The 19,779-nt window shown below is 42.8% G+C and overlaps 1 protein-coding gene across 1 annotated transcript in view; it reads left to right on the top strand.

Annotated features, from left to right (window-relative positions):
* Positions 1-209: 209 nt before the first annotated feature.
* TTC23L (tetratricopeptide repeat domain 23 like) overlaps positions 210-19,779 on the top strand; it is a 58,914-nt gene continuing 39,344 nt past the window's right edge. The window contains 5 exon segments of the mRNA XM_014781578.2: positions 210-284; positions 3,974-4,154; positions 7,440-7,563; positions 17,886-18,042; positions 19,419-19,544. Of these exon segments, the coding sequence (XP_014637064.2) occupies positions 217-284; positions 3,974-4,154; positions 7,440-7,563; positions 17,886-18,042; positions 19,419-19,544 (656 nt within the window). The 5' untranslated portion in view covers positions 210-216.

Raw genomic sequence — 19,779 nt, forward strand, 5'->3', positions numbered from 1 at the left:
TAATTCACAGATTTAATTTGGCAAATGTCTTTAATTTCTCCTTTCCAGGGGTCTCCATACATGAGTGTGCATAGGCTGTTTGTAGATTTAGGATGGGTTATATCTTCACGCAGTTTCAGTTTAATGTTAATAGCATCCAACAGAGGGAAAACAGAACAGACTTGTAAGCCCTTTCTTCCAAAGCTGACCTCACGTGCGATTCTTAGAAGGAAGAAGATGCAGGCCAGTCCCATCCGCATCCCAACTGTCAGCAGTGACACCGACTGGGACTTCTGCTTCCATCTGTAAGTACCTTGACGTCACACTGGCTCACTGGCCTGAAACACTGGGACCTCCCATGTAAGGCAAACCTGGGTGAGGAACTTTGCACACATATTATTTAGAAGAGAAAGGTGAGCTTCTGTGATGTGTTTAATAATGATTCTGCTGTAATATCCACTTGTACTTATGCAAGATGGAAAATAGCTGTGTTTTCCTAACTTAAGGGAAATTTTAATTTTTTTATGAAGATAGGTTAATTATAACAAGATTGGTAAAGTCACAGAGAATTATATATCACAAAGTAAATTAAAATTGTTTCATGAAATAGACAACAGAAAATTACACATCATAATAACTAATACTTATTGAGCAAATACTATGTGGCAAACACTGTTGTAAGTACACCTATTAACTCATTTAATTCCCCCAACAACCCTGTGAGGGAGGTACTGTTATTACCCTTTTTTATAGATAAGGAGTATGAATCAAAGAGAGATTAGGCAGTTTGTCCAAAGTCACACGGCTCGTAAGTGGTATTCAAATTGAGTAGTCTGACTCTGGAGTCCACGCGTTAACCATTCCTCTCTAACAGGGTTTCTCAGCCTTGGCACCACTGACGTTTTGGGTTAGATAACTCTGTTGTGGGGGCTGTCCTGTGCATTGTAGGATGTTTAGCAGCATCCCTGGTCTCTACCCACTAGATGCCAGTAGCAGTGCCCCAGTTGTGACAAGCAAAAATGTCTCTAGACATTGCCAAATGTCCCCTGGGGGCAAAATCACCCTTCGTTGAGAACCATTGCTCTATACCAATGCTGTTGAATAGAAATATAATGCAAGCCACATATGTAATTTTAAATTTTCTAGTAGCTATATTAAAACATAAAAAGAAACAATTGAATATAATTTTAATACTATATTTATCTCAATATATCCAAATGTTATATAAAATAATTAATGAAATATTTTACACATTTTTCATACTAAGTCTTTGAAATTCAGTGTGTGTTTTGCACTTACAGCGCACCTCGATTCAGACTAGCCACATTGCATGTGCCTAATAGCTGGTGTTTCTTTTTTTTTTTTTTTTTTAAGATTTTATTTATTCATTTTTTTCCCCCCAAAGCCCCAGCAGATAGTTGTATGTCATAGGTTCACATCCTTCTAGTTGCTGTACGTGGGACTCGGCCTCGCGCTGGACGGAGAAGTGGTGCCTTGGGGCGCGCCCGGGATCCAAACCCGGGCCGCCAGCATCAGAGCGCACGCACTTAACCGCTAAGCCATGGAGCCGGCCCATAGCTGGTGTTTCTTAATGTGTCTGGTGGTTACTGTATGGGATAGTGTAATTCTGTACTACCTCAGAAAAGGTCTTGAGGTTAAGTGTTATATAGCTATAAGAATTGAAGTTAAAAATGTAGCGTTCACAGAGAGTATCTTGGAAATAATCAGATAATTCATATTTAATATTACTAGTCAGAATTCATAGTCATGATGGGAACATATAGAATAAGTTGTAAACCTGGCAAGGCAGACCTTACATTCAACCTACCTACTCTCTTTATTCTGACTGTCCTGCGAGATATCTGACTGTTCAATATTCTCTATCTTTCTTCTGTTTCACACTAGTTCAGGGCTCTGCATTGTCAAATCATTTGTCAAGACTTGATGTTTCTCCTTCCTTTGAAGTCTCTGTTGTTGAAGCTTGCTGCCTTGGTCTCAGCTTAATTTTGTTTAAGGCTGAATTTAAAACATTTAGGACTTAATAATTTTTAATATCCATAATTAGCTATCTCTTTGGTGACTCCAATAGATTTGACTTCTGCTCCAGGTCTGTGAAATATGCAGCCTATGCAAAATCTTCTATTGAGGGACTAAATTTTCTTTCTGTTAGGTTTTTTGAGTTATGGTCTCTTGCCACAGATTTCCTCCACCAGCAATATTTTTCAAGCATCCTAAAGACTTTGCACTTTCTTTTTTCATTCATTGGCTCATCATTTAACAAGCCATCATTTGTTTTACCTGTGAGCTAGGTATCAGGGTTTCAGAAACAAATAAGACTCAGCCCTGGCCCTGTTGGAGTTTACTTGTTGGAAAGTAAAGAAGACTCAGAAACAAAACAAATGAGTTTTGAAAATGAGACTGTAATGTGATTTGCACTATAGTAGAAGTTCAGAGGAAATTTTTGCATGCCCTTTGGAGGGTGTCTCTACTGCTAATCCAGTGTGAGGCTTGAGCAGAGGTGACATGTGAGTGGGTCCTGAAGGGCGAGTACAGAATTCACCAGGCAGGGAAGAGGCATCTTCTGATCACATCGCATCACCAGCCTTCCCTGGCTTTTTCATTGAGTTTGCGTGTCTTCTGAAAGCACACTTCTGTTTGTGGGCAGAAGGCAGTCCTGCCAGGGCTTGGCTTGAAGAAATGTTGCTCTCCTATCCACACGACCTGGTTTGCCCACATGCTTCTGGCTAGGTTATTTAGAACAGGACTCTGTGTGGATATTAACATGTCATTTTCAAACCTGGTGTAAAAGATTACACTTACTTATTTTCCTTTCTGAATTTTCTTTTTTTTTTTTTACAGTGAACATTTATTACTTATCTGATCAGTGGAAAAGGAAGTTAAATTTTATTTTAAAAACTATGCAAGGGTTGAAATTTAAAAGCTATTGAGAATACAAAGGTAATTCCTTTTGGGGACTTATTTATAATTAATTAAATTTCTCATGTTGCTCTTAAGATCTCAGAATTCAGTTTCTTATGGCTCACTTTGATTTTTCTGGTTATGTTAGGATATGGTTATCTCTTCTGTTGTATAAGATTAACTCTTTTGACTTTTGTCTTTACCATTCCAATTACCCATTCATAATTATGTGCATCGTTGAAGTCAGAGATCTATATTGTGTGTGTGTGAGTGTGTGTGAGAGAGAGAGAGGCAGGAGAGGGGACCGGGGCGGGGGGGGGGAATTTTCAGCCTACTCAGTTCTTTCTCAACACGTTTACTTCTAACACAGCTGAGGAGGCCATTTCTCTTCTGAGTCTGCTCTTGACCCAGTGTGGGGTTCCCGCCCCTCTCCTTGGTGGGACCACATCCTCTTTAGTTAGTTAGCCATTACAGGTTGAAGCTTTTAAGAAATATGAAAGAGGACAGATGAAGTCTAGCGTCAGACTGTTAGTTCCCTTTCCATTATTTCCTTATATCCATTTTCTTTCCTGGTTTGGATCAGAATTTTATAGCATGAAGGACCTTTGAAATCTTCCAATACAACACGCTCATTTTGTAGATGAAGAAACTGAGTCATGGAGCTAATAAAATAATCAGAGCTAATGTTAAAAGAGCAGGCACTATGCTAAGTGATTTATGCGTATTATCTCATTTAATCCACTAACGTCATCAGATAGGTATTCATATTGACCTCACTTTACAGGGAAGCAAATTACAAATAACTTGCTTAGGGTCATATGGTTAGTAAGCAGCAGAGCTGTGACTCCAATGTAGGTGGGTGGTTTACCAAATCTGTTTCATTTTAACCAACACATTGCTGTCCTAATGCTGAGCTTTGAGGGTGACATGAGTTTACAGGCTTGCTTTATTCCTTCAAGTTTATTAGAAGGCATATCTCTAGTCTCTAGTTGGGAGGGCTATGCCCTTCAGTTTTACCTTTTTTGAGATATGCACAGGTCAAATCTGACTCCGTGTCCCTCTCTGGTATCCACAGGTCACAGCAAACCAGGATCCTAGCACACCAGCAGAGAGATGAGTTGTGTCCCACTAGTGGGTCTGGAGAGAGTGAAGAAGACACTAAAGCCAAGGAGAAGACCATAGATTGCATGTCTCTTCCCATAGAGAAATTGGTCCAATCTCAGAAGAAAATAGCTCAGCTGATTAAGGGAAAAATGGTAAAACAAAAAACTTACTAGGTTTTAGTTTCCATTTAAAAATATGTCCATGATTACAGAAGCTCTGTCTGAACTGCATATTGAAGCACAGGAAGTAGAGGAAGGTGTTATATTTCTTTATAAGTGGGGAAGACAACACAGAGCATAGTTGGGTAGCCAGCCTGCCTTTGGGTTCCACACCTGGGTCACTGGGTGTTCCTCCTTGGAGTATGTGTGCTCCTAGCTTTAAAGTAAAAATTAATATTTGGTTCTTCCTGTTGCTGTTTGATTACCTTAAAAAATATTTTTTTGATTTCTCCTGAAAGGTTTCAGGATGATATCTCGGGGGTAACAGGAAGGCCAGGATAGTGAGGCGGGAGGCTGAGAACAACGGTAGCCAGACAGAGCTCCAGGCTCAGGCCTGGCAAGGATATGGGTAAGATGCCAGTGGTTACGGTGGAATCATAAGCAAACCAAAGCAGCAGAAATGGGAGGTGGCAGCAGAGGTCAGAGAGCCCAGGTGTGCATGTCTAAGAGTGAGGCAAGGACTTGGGAACTGGGAGCTCCGAGGAAGTGTTTAGCAAGAGTCAAAATCCAGGAACTGAGACAGGATGACAATGACTCTCATTATTAGAATGCAGGCACTGGTCTGCTCCCAGAGCATGATTTATCCACAGAGGAGTTCATACACTGTCTTCCTGGCCATTCCTGGCCAAGGGGAAAATTGATCTTAAAGTACATGTGTGAATAGAAGGTCTGCAGATGGCTCAGAGGCACCTCAGAGGCAGATGATAGAAGCTGATAACCCCCTAGATGGATATATCTGTAAATTTACCTATGTACATTACCCAGAGAACTTGCCAAGGACAATCATCCTGGCCTGGATCCATTAGTATTTCACAAATCCAGGCTAGAACAATCACTTCTAGAAACAGACAAGTACCATCTGCCATAAAGTGCAAGTGTGGGCTTTGAAGGCCTGACAACTCCTTGGCCAGTTTGGAAAATGACAGAGATTTAGATTAGGAGTTAAATCTAGCCCAGCCCAGTGTTGGCAGCCCTGAACCGCAGGATTGGCAGCAGCAGCAGCAGCAGGGCGGGGGTGGCCTCTAAAGCCCGTATTGGTTGTCTCGGTTTCTCCAGGGCAGGAAGTCTGGGGATGGATGAAGACAGAACGTCCAGAGCAGGACAGACCTCAAGGCTTTGGACTCCCATCCCAGTGGTTTTTCATGCTATTACACTTCTTCCTCAAAATAGAACTTAGTATTTACTGTGGTCAGCCCATGGAGAACTCTCAAAAATTCTGACTGAATGGATCTTTTTAAAGCATGAGGGGAAATGTCTCTCTAACAGTGTTTGCGTCTGTATATTTGAGCTGGGAGCAGGTGAAGTGTCCGGTTAGGGAGGAGACAGGGATCAGGGGGAGCAGTCCTTGACTACTGTACCTGTGTGTTACTCTATAAATGAGTTATAATTAGGTAGCACTTAACAAATTTGGATCACTTTGATGCTGATTCATTTTCCTTAGGATAATTCCATGAGGTAGGTGGTATAGGTTCCAAATAGAAAAGGAAGCTGGGACTCAGAGTGATCCTGCCCAATACACCATAACTGGTAAACATTAGAACCAGGGAATCTCCAGGCTTTTGAGTCCTTAAAGTGCTGTTTTCACCTCACCAGGAAATAAATGCCTGACTTTGTTGAATAGTGCAGCTAATAGATGACTGTGTTCGTAAAGTTGCTGAAATCTGTGACTTAAAGGTGCAATTCTGTGATTTCTTAGAGATCTCTGCCTCTCAGTTCTACAGGGATAAGGGGCTCTTTCCCCACTCCATCCTTATGCTTGCTAATAGAGAGATGATTTATTCAGCAAATATTGAATGAGTATGTCCTCTGTGTACTGGGCATACAGTAGTGAGCATGAGGAATAAAGGAATAAAATAAATAAATTTTGTCCTTGAGGAACTCCAAATCTTCTATTTGGGGAGAAAGATAATAGACAAGGAAACAAAAAATAATAGTTAATGTGGTATCAGAGAGAGGTAAGTGCCATGAAGAAAAAAATAAAATAGGTAATGGGATAGTAAATGATGGGGTGAGTGGCCAAGAAAGGCCTCTCTGAGGTAAACAAAATGAAAATGAAATGAGAGTGAACGACGTGGAAGAGGGTCCCAAGCAGGGGGAATGGTAGGTGCCAAAGTGCTGAGTTAGAAATTAGTTTGCCATGTTTAGGAACATCAAATATGTTTAAAAATCCATAAATTTATAATAAAATAAAAAACAAGCTATTTGGTCACCATTGCAGGATGCTAGTGAACAAACTCATTCTTCTGAAAGCTGGTAAATAAATAAATCCTGTCCTTCTGATCTGAACTGTACTATTGGTAACCAAAAAGTAGATAAGGGGAGATTTCTTTTTATAGAATTATTCCAGCTAACATATGAGGAAGGAATGATAGAATTAGGCTATCAGCAGAATGGAGAATGGAGGGACATGTTGAATGACACCATAAGGATGCAGTCAATAAAATTTACATCTTTGAGAAACACCATCAACCAAATGTTGTTTCTTCAACAAATGATTTGCAATAAAAAGAATAAGAGATGGAGGTGGAACCTATAGATGAAAAGAGACTCAGCAGACTTATCTCAATGTATGGACAGTCAAATGTAAAAGAAATACTAGATTAATGAGGTAATTTTTAGATTTATAAGACTAGATATTTAATATTAAGGAATTATTAATATTTTGGTGAGATGATTTTGTGATTATATTTCTAAGTTCATATCTTTTGGAGATACTTATGAAATATGAAAGAATTTAATATCTTTGATTTGCTTCAAAATAATAGAGGGAAAGGATGGGTGGATGAAGAGCATAGATGTGAAACAAGATGGACCATGAGTAGATACCTGATGAAGCTAAGTGAGTCATTCTCCATGCTATTTTCGTTTATTGTTGAAGTTTTTCACAATAAAAGGTTAAAAGAAGTCACTCTGGCTATGATGTAGAAAGTAGACCGTTGGGGCAGGAGCAGAACAGCCAGGAGGGGCTGGTTGTCAGCCAGGTAGAAGCTGAGTGTGGCTTGAACGAGGTACTCATGGCAGAAAGGAGGAGAAGAGCTGAGTGTTAGGACTTAGGAATAAGTGGAGCCAACAGGACTTGATGGACTGGATGAGGGATGGGAGGGAAGGAGAAGAGAAAAAGGTGACAGATGAATTCAGTCCTGCCTTCCAGTGATAAGAGCATGGGCTGGAGCTTTTCCTCCTTTCCAAAAAGCATAACGACTTATTTGCTCTCTGCAGAATACCCAAGCAAACAAGGAGCTGATTCGCTGTGCTGTCCTTTCTCAGATTATTTTTGGGGAAGAACACTGGAAATGTGCACAGGCTTTGGCTAGCCTGGCTTATGGCTACCTGACACTGAGAGGTACTTAGTTTCTGGGTGGGCCTGCCTTTGAGGGCTGAACTGAGCCCACACACAACCACAGTGGGGGTGAGGATGACTGGGAGAGGGGCCTTCCTGTCTCCAACTCACACGTCATCAAGTGGAGGGAAAGTCCACGGATAAGGCAGGCAGTGTGGCAGAGATCTTAAAAATAAAGATGATAATGATGATGATGATAGTTAATTTATTAAGTACTTAGCATTTGCCAAGCTAGTCTCATTTAGTCCTCATACTATCCCTTGGAGGGAGATACTATTATTATCCATAGTTTACAGATGAGGACACTGAGGCACAGTGGGCAAAGGACAGTATCAGAGGTTCACAGGTCACAGGTCAATAGGGGGAGGACAGGCAGGTATGTACACTCGGCACTGGAGAGGCAGATTCAGTAATACGACTTGAATTCCAAGGGCAGAACTCAAGTTCCTGTAAGTTCTGGCTGAGGGAAAGGCAGAGCCCTCATCCTAGAGAAATGGTGCTTCTGGAAGATACTCTTGTATAGAAGAACAAGATAGGAATCCATTTGCTAAAACAAAACTCAAGTGTAAGTTCCATGAGGGCAAGAATTTGCAGTAGAGGCTCAATAAATGTTTGTTGACAGACTGAGTGAGGCAAGAGCACATTTCTGGAACCAAAGACATGGCCAGATCAAGGCTCTCTGCCCCTCATCCAGCCACATTCCCCTACATGGACTGCACACACTTCTACCATGGAACTCATTGTACTATACTCACATGTGCTTTGTTTAAATGCTTCTGCTTCTGAAACAGAAGCTCCCTGATGGCAAGGACGAGCTCTCATTTGACCTAACACAGTCCCTGGTACACACTATGGATCAGCAAAGTTACTGTGTGATAGAACTGAGCCGCTGGCCTAGGGCTTTTATAAGTACCCCTGGGACCTGAGTCCTGAGGTGGGGCCTAACTTATAGTACAAGATAAAGGATTTAAAGGCTTAAGAGATATGAGGGCTACAGGGGAAGAGAAACCTGGGTCATAACGAGCCTAGATATCAGAAATCAGAACTTTTGAAAAGTTAAAATTGAATTCCCTTCTCAGTTATTAACCTCAGAACGTGTGTTCCTCCTTAGGGCTCCCTGGGCCCTTTTGAGCTTGTTTTTAATATTATTTTATTTTTATTTATTTATTTATTTATTTTTTGTGAGGAGATCAGCCCTGTGCTAAAATCTGCCAATCCTCCTCTTTTTTTTTGCTGAGGAAGACTGGCCCTGGGCTAACATCCATCCCATCTTCCTCCACTTTATATGGGACGCCGCCACAGCATGGCTTGCCAAGCAGTGCGTCGGTGCACGCCCGGGATCCGAACCAGCGAACCCCGGGCCGCCACAGCAGAGTGCGCGCACTTAACCGTTTGCACCACCGGGTCGGCCCCTTTAATATAATTTTAGATTCATTGGCTGTTGATGTGGCAACACTGTGAATGGTTGACACTGGGGACAGTGATGCTGTGAGTCACAGTGAGGCCTTTTCAGGCCTTAAGACCACATCTGTTGTGTTCTGAGAGAAAGCTGACCTGGCTGAAGAGAGGAAGGTGTCCTTACTTACTTACTGACAGAGCAGGCAGCCACCTGTCTGTGATATTTAAGGGACATCAGGAAGGCCCTCAGCAAAACAAAATCTTCCCCTAATGAAGCTATATCATTCCTCACTTGGAATCTCTCTATTCCAGTCAGGCTGATCTCCTCATAAACTTGGTGCCTTAATGAAAAGAGTCAAATTTAGCAATGTGCTACTTTAACACTTACAGAGTTCCTGTTATAAGCCTGGTGGCACTGTACTAGGCACTGGGAATACGTAAATGAATACTAGTGGTCCCTGACTTCTGGGAACATACAGAGGTCTTATGATAGGCACCATGATAAAGGCAGGAACAAAATTCTGGGGGACACAAATGAGGCAGATCAGCGGTTCTGCCATTGGGAGAAGAGGTCAGGGAAGGCTGCAGAGAGAGGGTGACATTTGTCCTGTCTTTGAAGGATGAGTACAAGTTTACCAAGTAGGTTTTGAGGGGAGTGGTAGAGAGCACAAAGTTGGCCCCCCATATGTGTTGATCTGAAGAGTGGGAGGTAAGAGGAGGGCATTCTCTATGAAACTCCTTACACAGAACATTGTAGTTTCTCTCCGGACCTAAGAGCTTAGGGTAGAACAGAAAACACCTTAGGATAGACAGGTCATGCCTCGTAATGGGACTGGAAGGTTAATTTGGGCCCAGGTATCTAGGAGTTTGGGGAGTTATTAAAAGATATTAAGTGAGGTGGTGACATAATCAAACTTATATTGTGAAATGAGAAACTCTGGAGGATGGATTAGACTGGTAGAGAAAATAGAGGTGAAGACCAGTTAGGCCATTATCCTGCCCAGATGAGAGTCAATGAGGGTACTGGCCATGGCAATTGGAATGCAGAAGAAATAGAATGTGGGATTGGTGACATTTAGTGGGCAATTACATAAGGGGTACGAAGCTGAGGGAAGAGCTAAAGTTGAATAGGGCATGACCTGGACAGTTAGCCGAAATAGAGAACTAAAGAGGAAGCACAGGTTGATGCGGGAAGAGGGAAGAAGCCACTGAGTTCGGTTTCAGACAGGCTGGATCACGGCCAGTGTGAGGTACCCATGGAACATCCATGGTGAGATGTCCAGTAGGCAACTGAGAAGTGGATCTAGAGCTTGGGAAAGCTGTCAGTTTGGGAGGACTTAGCACATAGGAGCAAGTTGAGGCCGTAGGAGTGGGTGAGGTTTGATCAGAAAAAGTATGTGGAAAGAGAGGGAAAGAGGGCAGATGACAGAAGACTGGAGAACAAGAGCATTAGGGATGGGTAGCGGAAGCAGAGCCAGCAAAGGAAATAGAAGAATCAGGAGGGGCCGTGTCATGGAAGCCAAGAGTTTCAAAAAGAAGTACAGTGTGGTTTCAACAGTTTCAGATGGTAGAGAGAGGTCAAATGAGGTGAGGGCTGAAGAGAGACCCATGGGTTTGGCAGGTGGCAAGTCACTGGCACTTGGTTTGGTATGGATAAGTACACTCCTTGGGCTCTGGGAGAGCCTAGATTAAGGAAGACTGTCTAGGAGACTTTTGCTGAAATTCAGACTGGAGGTGATGGCAGCTTGAACTGGGGCGGAAGGTACCAGAAGCATTTGAGGGGGATATCTGTCTGATCCTGGAGCGGGCCAGATGCTGCCTCCCTTTGTTTGTTTGCGGAGATTACAATGGTAGGTCTGTGGAAGAAGGCTGGCCCTCATCCTCTGAAATCAACCCTTTCTATGAACAGCCACCAACTGAATTGGAGTTTTACTTTTCTGTTAGATTCCAGGATAAGTCAAGATAGGTAAACAGGTCATATCACAAAAGATGGCGAGAACACCCTCCTTTTTTCCCTAATTCACAGTTCTTCCTGCCACATGAATGGAGAACCACATTTGGGTAGTAGGTTGGAGGGGAAAAAAAGTCTTCCTGTAAAGGAAGGTTTTTTTGTGTGTATGTTTTTTCTAGATGGGAAAAACAACTTCCTGATCAGATGAAGTGCTCACATAATATAACAGTGCCCAGCCCTGAAACCGCACTTTCTGAAGCCTAGCCTAGAGTTTTTTGGGATAGATTATGATCTTGACCTGTCCTTGAGAATAGCCCAGTACCTGTTATTTCAGTTGTAGTCCTTACCCAGTCTCTTCACTTTAACTTTTTTTAAAGTCTGTGGTCCATGGACTAAACAACTAAACCTTTGAAAAATTGGAAACCTTCAAGAGGGATGAAGTGCTTGCTGAGTTCCACTTAATTTTGTTGTCATTAATCCTGAAACTGCTCTAAAACGGACAGAATTTATGAGCCAGCCTTCCGTGTAGGAGGGGTGTATGCGTCTGTGTGTGTTCATGCCTCATTACACATGTGCATGTTTTATAGCCACCAGACCTGCTTGCCTCATTTCCCTGTGAGCCTTTTCCAGGATTGGGGAAGGGGGGTCAAGCCAAAAGGCTGATTTTTCTCAATAAACAGTCTTCCAGTGAGTATTTAGTGAGACACTTGTGTATGTGAAATACTGTGACGAGCACTTCGGGAAATATAAGGTACAGAAGGCACAGTCTTTGCTTTGAAAGAACTTACAACCTCGTGTGGAAGGTGAGCTTCAGACAGACATAACTATGATAGAAGGCGCCATAAGGCAAATGCCATGTAATTGACTTAAATACAGGACTTTGGGGAAATTGAGTGAAATCATTTCTGGCTGAGGGTGCTAAGTGATAGATTCAGGGGGAGGTGCCACTTAAGAAGGCCCTTAAAAAATGAATAGGGTTTGGGTAGGCAGAAGAAGGGGTGTGCATTTCTGATGAAGAACAAGGCCTGGGCAAAGGCATGGAGGTAGGAAAGCATAACATGTGCTTAGAAACCAGCCACAGCCCTGTCCAGTTAAGGTTAGCACTAGGAAGGTGAACCTGGAAATGAGGGTACGTCCGGCAGACTATGGTGGGTTTTAAATACAGACTAAGAAATTTTTATTTTATTTGGTAGGGAAGGAGGATTATTGGAGATTTTCCAGCAAGGGGATGAATAAATCAAAGTGTGCTTTTGGAAAGGTCAATCTAGCAATGATAGCTAGAATGGAAGCTATCTCAGTCATCTAGGTGTAAAACCAAGCTAGTGACAGGGAATGAGTGAGAGGGCAAGGATTTAAGAGTCTATGAAGGGCCGATACATTTACTTTTTAAACCAGAAATCCCACTTCTGGGACTCTTTCCTAAATGCACACTTACAAAATAACATATGGATTCTATTATTCTTTGAAGCATTGTTTATGATAGTAAAAGGTTGGAAACAACGTATACCCATCTCTAGAGGACTAATACACACAATGGGATATATGCAGCTTTTAAAAGAGCATGAGGAAGCTCTATATACTATTATAGAAAGAGCTCCTGGATACATTTTTAGGCAAAGGAGAATGCACAATGCAGTACAGTGTTTCTGTGTAAGAGAGGGAGAGAAGTGAGAATGTATACTTATATTTACATAACGAAACACTGAAGGATACACAAGAAAGAAACAAAAGTTACGTAGGGTGCTTGCTGTGAAAGGGAACAGCATTGGATGTGAGAACTGTCAACATTTACCTTTTTGTATAATTTTAACTTTTGAACCATGGAAATATGTCACCTATTCAAAAATGATCATTAAAAAAAGGAGACTGTGAAGGAAGAATTGGCAGGACATGGTGTTTGATTTGGGGTTGAGGAAAAATGAGGCCCACAGATGACCATGAAGTTTCAGGCCCCTGAAGGTGCCGTTTTCAGAGATAAATAGGTCAGGAAGGGAAGCAGACGTGGAGAGGAATGGTGGGTCCAATTTTTGATATATTGATTTTGAATTGCAATAGAGAAATCCACTAGCACATTTTTACTTGGTGCTGGAAATTTGGGACCAGAACTTGAGAGGAGAGAAGGAGAATCATAAGTATGGAGAGGAGTATTTGAGACCAGAACCAGGGAGGGGAAATGGAAAATGATAAGCATAGAGGCCAATGTTGACGTTATAGGAGTTGATGAAATTTCTGAGAGAGAGAGAGAGAAAAGAAAAAGGAGAAAGTGAAAGACAGACCCTTGGAGAATGGACACATTAATGGAAGGGAACAAAGGATCCTGGTAAAGAGTTAGCAAAGAACCAATTAGAGAAGGTTTGTAAAGGAGAACTGAGTTGGTGCAGTGCCTTGGGAGCCAAGAGGAGAAGCCAAGTCACCAAGGGTGTCTGAGGCTGCCGCGAGATGGGGACCAAGAAAATGTGACTGGATTTATTTAGTAGGAGGTCTTTGGGGGCCTCAGGAGAACAGCTTCCACAGAATGTTTGGAGCAGAAGCCAGATCCCAGGGATGAGGGGAAGGAACGGGGACCAGTAGACTAGACCGTGTATGAAAGGTGTGAGACCACTAATAGAAAGGAACGAGAGAAAGTAGGATGGTAACTAGAAAAGGTGGAAAATTGTGTGAAGATAATTTTATAAAGAAGGAGACCCAGGAAGATTTTAGGCAGTGAGAAAGGAGCCAGTTAGAGGTCTGAAGCTTTTAAGAAATGGAGCAATTGGTGGAATGGGGTTCATGAGTCAATAACACGGGAGACCGTGAGGCCTTTGCAAAGCTGCGAGTATAAAAGGCTGGTGGTTGGTGAAATAGAGTAACGGCCGGTAGAGGTGGAAGGCTGTTGCCAGCTGACCGGGTGGTAATCCCAATGAGCCTAGGGCTTCAGCGGCTGAGAGAAGGGCAAGCAGAGGACAACAGGATGGTGTGTCACCTAGTGGTGGACTGTTTTCAAGAGTTCAGGGAGGAGAATACAGTAACATGGACAAGCAGGTTCCTGATGTTTTGCATATTATTAATGAAGCAATAAACTAATCAGTCAGCCTGTTATTACTGGGAACCTTCCAGGTATCCGGGGCTCTACTAACAATTGTTGCAAAATGCAGAACGAGAAGCATAAGTCATGAACCCTACCTTCCCTGTCTAGTTGGTAAAAAAAACTGGTACAAGAAGAGCAGGGAATGATACACACCAGGTGATCTGACCTGCAGGAAGCCTACTACCTGTCTGAAGGGAGTTTGCATTTGAGAATACAGCCTTTTATAGAGATTCTGTGAGCAGCTCTATGAAAAATGGCCAAAGGACAAATGTAATAAATTGCTTAAGAGGAGTGGATCCTGGTAATAATAATAATGGCTAATATTTATTCAAACTCATTTCATTCTTTTGTACCAGGTACTATTTAATCCTTTTTCATGAATTAATTAATCCTTGCAATGACGCTGCAAGGTAGAAGGTATTTTCATTACCATTTTATAGGTGAGTAAACTGAGGCACAGACAGATTAAGTGACTGTTCAAGGCCACATGGATAGTAGTAAGTGGCTAAGCCAGGATCTGTACCAGGGAAGGCTAGCTCTAGACTCAGCTTTCTTAATCACTGTGCCACGCTAACTTCTTAAATACAGATGATGATATAAGGTGACAACAGCAACCTCCCATGGCGGGTAGCTCTGAGCAGATTCTCTCTGGCCTGAGTCCCAGTAACAGACATCAGTGGTGGAATCTCATCCCAAAGTAAGGCAAATGATTGATATGTTTGGTGGAGCATCTCTGGACCCCTTTTCCAGTTCATGAATTTGTTCTTGTAATTTCTGAATCTCAGGCTCCAGGAGCAGGTCTTGCTGCCACCCTGATTTTTACTTCTGTGACTGCTGCACTGTTGGTGCAGGGAGAGGGATGGTGTCCTTGGCTTGGGAGGGCAAGTAAAGGAAAATGACTTGGTCTCAGAGCAGACATTGGAATCGGGGAGGGGGGACCTGGAGTTAGGGAATGAGATCATGAATCCATGACCATCCTCCATAGAGAGATAAAATGTCTCATACATATACATATATGCAGAGCGTTATTTTTACATGAAGGAGGGTGTTCTTGAAATTAATAAAAAGCCTATTCATTTCAAAGTATTGCTGATACTGATTCATAGTACTTTTGTCATCATGAATTTTCTCATGTAGGAAATGCTATAAAAATATCGCAAAGTGAGATTTTTTTTTTATAAACATAAAAAGATCTCTTTCATACTTGAAAAGGTTGGGAAACATTTTCTAAAGCAGTGGTCTCCAAACTCTTGAGAATTAGCTCCCTTATCACTAAAAAAAATTTGGGCAAACACTCTCCGTATATGTGTATTTATTATAAATTCTGTACAATAGTACTAATATGTAGTATTATAAATATTCATAAAAATAGAAAACAAAAAAGATAAGATAAAAAAGTCGCAGAGGAGTTTTGATTTTTTTCCCCCACACCCTTATGGCATCTTGCATGCCTGTAGGGGTACATGCACCCCACTGTGGAGACCAGAGTGAATTCTGGATGGTGAAAGGAATGATTTTTCCCTTTAGGGCTTACTTTAAAGTTTAATGAGCTGTTTTAAATCAAGTTTGCTTAAGCCCCATTGGTCACCAGCTCAGCTTTTTCATCAGCGAGACCACAGTGTGGGGCATGGTCAAGTGGAGATGAGGAACTCTATAATTAATCAGCTGCTGAGCTTAGGGAAAAAGCATTCCTCTGGGGATTTCACAACCAGCACGGGGCACTCTGGGGGCGGGAGGTGCAGACTGCAAAGCCTCAGAGCAACTTTCTCATTTGTTTTCCATTCAGGAGCCCAGAAGGAGTGTTGTGCTGACCCGGGAGTGGTTTTCAGTAGCTCGTCTAGTTTCACTTTTGTCCTTCCTACAGACCCTGGGAAGCATCTAAATTTAACTCCTGCACTCCTTATTGTCACAGGCCCAAGGGCTCACCTGGTTGTGGAAAACCACCTACTTGATAAAAATGCTCTCAGTTTCCCACATTACCATCTTGGTCTGATGTCCTGAGTAGTTTCCTGTTGCTGCTGTCTTTCGTCAAGACCTATGAAGACTCCCTGTTACCTAACAGATCAAATCCAGCCTCCTCATCTTGGCATCCAAGACTCCATGTTACCTATCCAATTCATACATTCATACCTTATATGTCTTGAAATCTAAACCTCCCCTTCAGTCAGACTGGTTTCCTTACTGTTTTCTCTAACACTCCTACATCCCGCTAACCTTACCCCAACATTGTGTGCGTGCACACACATGGACACACACACATATGCACACACTTGCTTATTCTGTCTTTATGGCCTTAGGTTATTTACTCCAAGAGGAAACCCCCTCTCATTCTTCTCCATCAGTCAAAACCCTACGTGCTCTTCAGAAATGAGATGAGTCCCACTTCCTGTACAAAGATTTTACTAACTCAGTTTCTCCAAGTGTGGTCCTCAGATGGCCTGCATCAGTATCTCCTAGGATGGTTGTTATAAACGTGAATCCTTGGTTCTCACCTTAGAACTTGTGAACCGTAACTACTGGAAGTGAGGCCCAGGGATCTGCACTTTAACAGGGTGCTGCACATGCACAGTGCAATTTGAGGACTACTGTTATCTGGTAACTTAAGACACAGCCCACCACAGAGTCCATTTTTCTCTTCAGTTGAAACCTAGAACAGGCACCTTCTGAGTGTTCTACAAAGACTTCTTGGCTTTGGGGTCACTTTTAGGGCTCTCCAGAGAAGCTCTGTTCTCACTGTTGTGACTCATTAAGGAGGTCCTGCACATCTGGCACATATGAGGGCTGCAGGCATCAAATGCAAGTCTTTTCAAATCATCCCTGTTGCTATTAACTACGCCCATAGTGTGAAACCAGGCTCTAAGAGCCAAAGGGAGAGCAAACTGAGGGCTGGGAGTGTGAAGTGAGAGTTAGAGGCACAGTGGGCCTCCTTGGCAGGGTTGAATATGTTTACCAGCCCCTAGGTGCAGCAGAGAGGAGAGCTGAAAGTGAACACCGGCCATGACTGTCTTCAGTAGAGTGGAGGAGAACTAGGATAATATGTTCTCTGCTGGCCTTTCTCTTTTCTCCAGAGCTTCCCCTTTCCCATCAGGGATCACTAGACATGAGCAAGGCTGGAAGATGAGGAAATAGTTCTATACACTGAATTTTCCCAAGTCTACCTCTTTTAACTGGACAAATAGCAGTTCAAGTAAGTGCCCAGGAACACTAGCCTTTAGTTAGAAAACAAGGGGAAACACATCAAGTTCTATCTAGCTTCTTAGTGAGGGGCCTCACTGCATTTAGAAATTCGATTCTTTGTGCATGTGTGTGACCAGTTAATATCACCAGCTTCACCCTGGATTGAAAAAAAATCCCCAGATGGAAGTAATTGTATTTATAGAATGCCTCTTCCAGAAAACTCACAGCATAGCGCTCTGTGGCATAACCTAGTTTGTTCCTGGACTACTCCAAGTGTTTGGTCAAGGGGCAGCTTCTATAATTATTGTTGTCATTCTGCATTTGGAGGCTGGAGAAGCTTTGGGGGTTGAAAAGGTCACAGGGCATTAGCAGCAGAATTGGGACTAGATCCTCACCTTCCACTCCTGTCTCTGTCAGTGATTTCCAAAGAGAGGTCCACAGACTAATGCTGGGACGGCTGCATAAGATGCACTGGTGGAGTTAGTTAAAAATATAGATTCCGGGACCCCGTTCCTCTAGAGATTCTAACTCAGTAGGTCTGGGGTAGGGCCCAGGAATCTATATTCTTTACAAGCATTCCAGATAACTCTGATGCCCCGCCAGATTTGGGAACCAATACTATAGACCATTGACAACCACACTGCCCACCTTTCCCCCTCCCAGGAATGTCTTTGACTGAAACATACCTTTTTAATGTTTTTATTCTTGCCACCCACCCTCAAACTTCCCCAGGCCTCCCAGCTCAGGCCAAGAAACATGCTGAGTCTGCCAAGAACACACTGCTGACCTGGAAGGGAAACACGACCTCAGACAAGGAAAAAAAGGAAATCGTGGAAGCTCTGGTCATGCTCTACTACACGCTGGGGGTGGCCTGGCTTCTGCAGAACCAATATCCTTCCCTTCCCAGCTGGGTCTGGTGGTCAGGGCCGAGGGCCACATGTGCCAGATGGGTCGTCTCACACAGGAGGGTGGGAGATGGAACCAAGGCCTTGTAGCTTTATTCCAGCATCCAGGCCCTCCACCAGCCTCTTCTCTCCATCTTGAAAGGTATGAATGTTCCTCCTGTGTCTATTCATATAAGCTCTGAGTTGAGCCATGGGAGGGATCTCACTGGGGACATCTCCCTTAGCCAGTTGAAAGTTTTTGGAGTCTGTCCTGCTCTTCACTGAGCACCCAAGAAAACCACTATTAGCAACGAGGACAGGGCGATGTGGTGGTTGGTAGTGTAGGCAGAGGGAGAATGGGTGGTAATGTAAAGCACTGTTTGTCAAAGTACGCTGCACCTTGTAATCCCCTGGGGAGCTTTAAGAATTCCTGCTGTTTGTGTCCCACCCCAGAGATTTTGATTTAGTAGGTCTGTTCATTGAGATTTTTAAAAGGCCCCCAGGTGATTGTAACATGCAGCCAAAACCCTCTGATTTAATGGACTCTTGATCATTTTAGTTTTTCTGAAATACTGTTGAGAATACTGCCCATGAAGCTGGAGGCCAAGCAAAATAGACAAAAGAAATAGTTCTCCACTTCCCCAGAAGGGAACTCTTATGTATGCCTCTCCTCAAAAAGGTTGTGATTTTGACAGCCTTTTGGTACCATCTCCACGTGAAAACTGTGAAGGGTAGCTCATGTTCGTGAATGATCACGAGCCCACTTTGAGCCCGTGTGTCCCCAATCCCTCCTCTCTACACATCCCCCCCTCTACATTTTTTGTCCTGATGCTCAACTTGCCAAATCTGATATGTGGCCTTCCTCTGTTATGCCCTTAGCAGGGGGTTATTGAAAATGTGGGAAATAGAAGGATATTTGGGAATTAAGGGGATTTTCTTTCCTGCTATTTGCCTCTTGCCAAAAACCTGCTTTGCTTGGACTTTCTAAATGACCCAGAAAGTCCCTTTCAGCAAAATTAGTTCCTTTCTTTTACCATTCATAGGAACCAATTTGGGAAAAATGAGTAACTGTTGTCACACAGTGGATGCCTCTAAAGGAAATCGAGTGTAATTTATGGTTTCTGTTCATTCCTCCAAATGCTCACCACCCACCCCAGCCCTGGCTTCAGGCGCCCACCACTGGAAACCCAAGGCCCTGTTCCTTTTCTAAAGAATTCTCCCTTCCTGATAACATATACATATGGAAAACAGAGCACATAGTGAAGTGCCCATTTTCAAATACTGCTTCGTTTTCCCAAGGGGCCCTTTTGTTTGCTTATCAACTGCTAACCCTGGGCAGTGGGGGAGTTTGTGTGCCTGGCATTTTCCTTTACTGTTTTACTGGCAGAGAGGCTTATGTCAACCTGCAGAAGGCAGAGAGGAACATGATGGAGCTGAAAGAATTATATAGGGGAGGCATCTGTGGATTACAAGTCTCAGAGACAGACCTAACAATTGCTTTGGGCAGGTAAGATCTGGGCTTAAAGAAGCTTAGGCTTTTATGAATGAGACCTGGAATTACAGGATTGTTCTGTACTCTATATAAAGGGAGAAAAATATTCAGAGCAAAAATCCCAGAGACTCAAATGATAATAGAAGAGGCTCATATTTACCAAACACGTACACCATGATCTAAGCTTTATGAGCAGCGTCCCATTGAATCCTCACAGCCACCACTGTAGTTGGTGCAATTATTATCTCAT

Source organism: Ceratotherium simum, chromosome 18 (genome assembly GCF_057802395.1).
Source record: "Ceratotherium simum simum isolate JZ-2026a chromosome 18, ASM5780239v1, whole genome shotgun sequence".
NCBI lineage: Eukaryota > Metazoa > Chordata > Mammalia > Perissodactyla > Rhinocerotidae > Ceratotherium > Ceratotherium simum.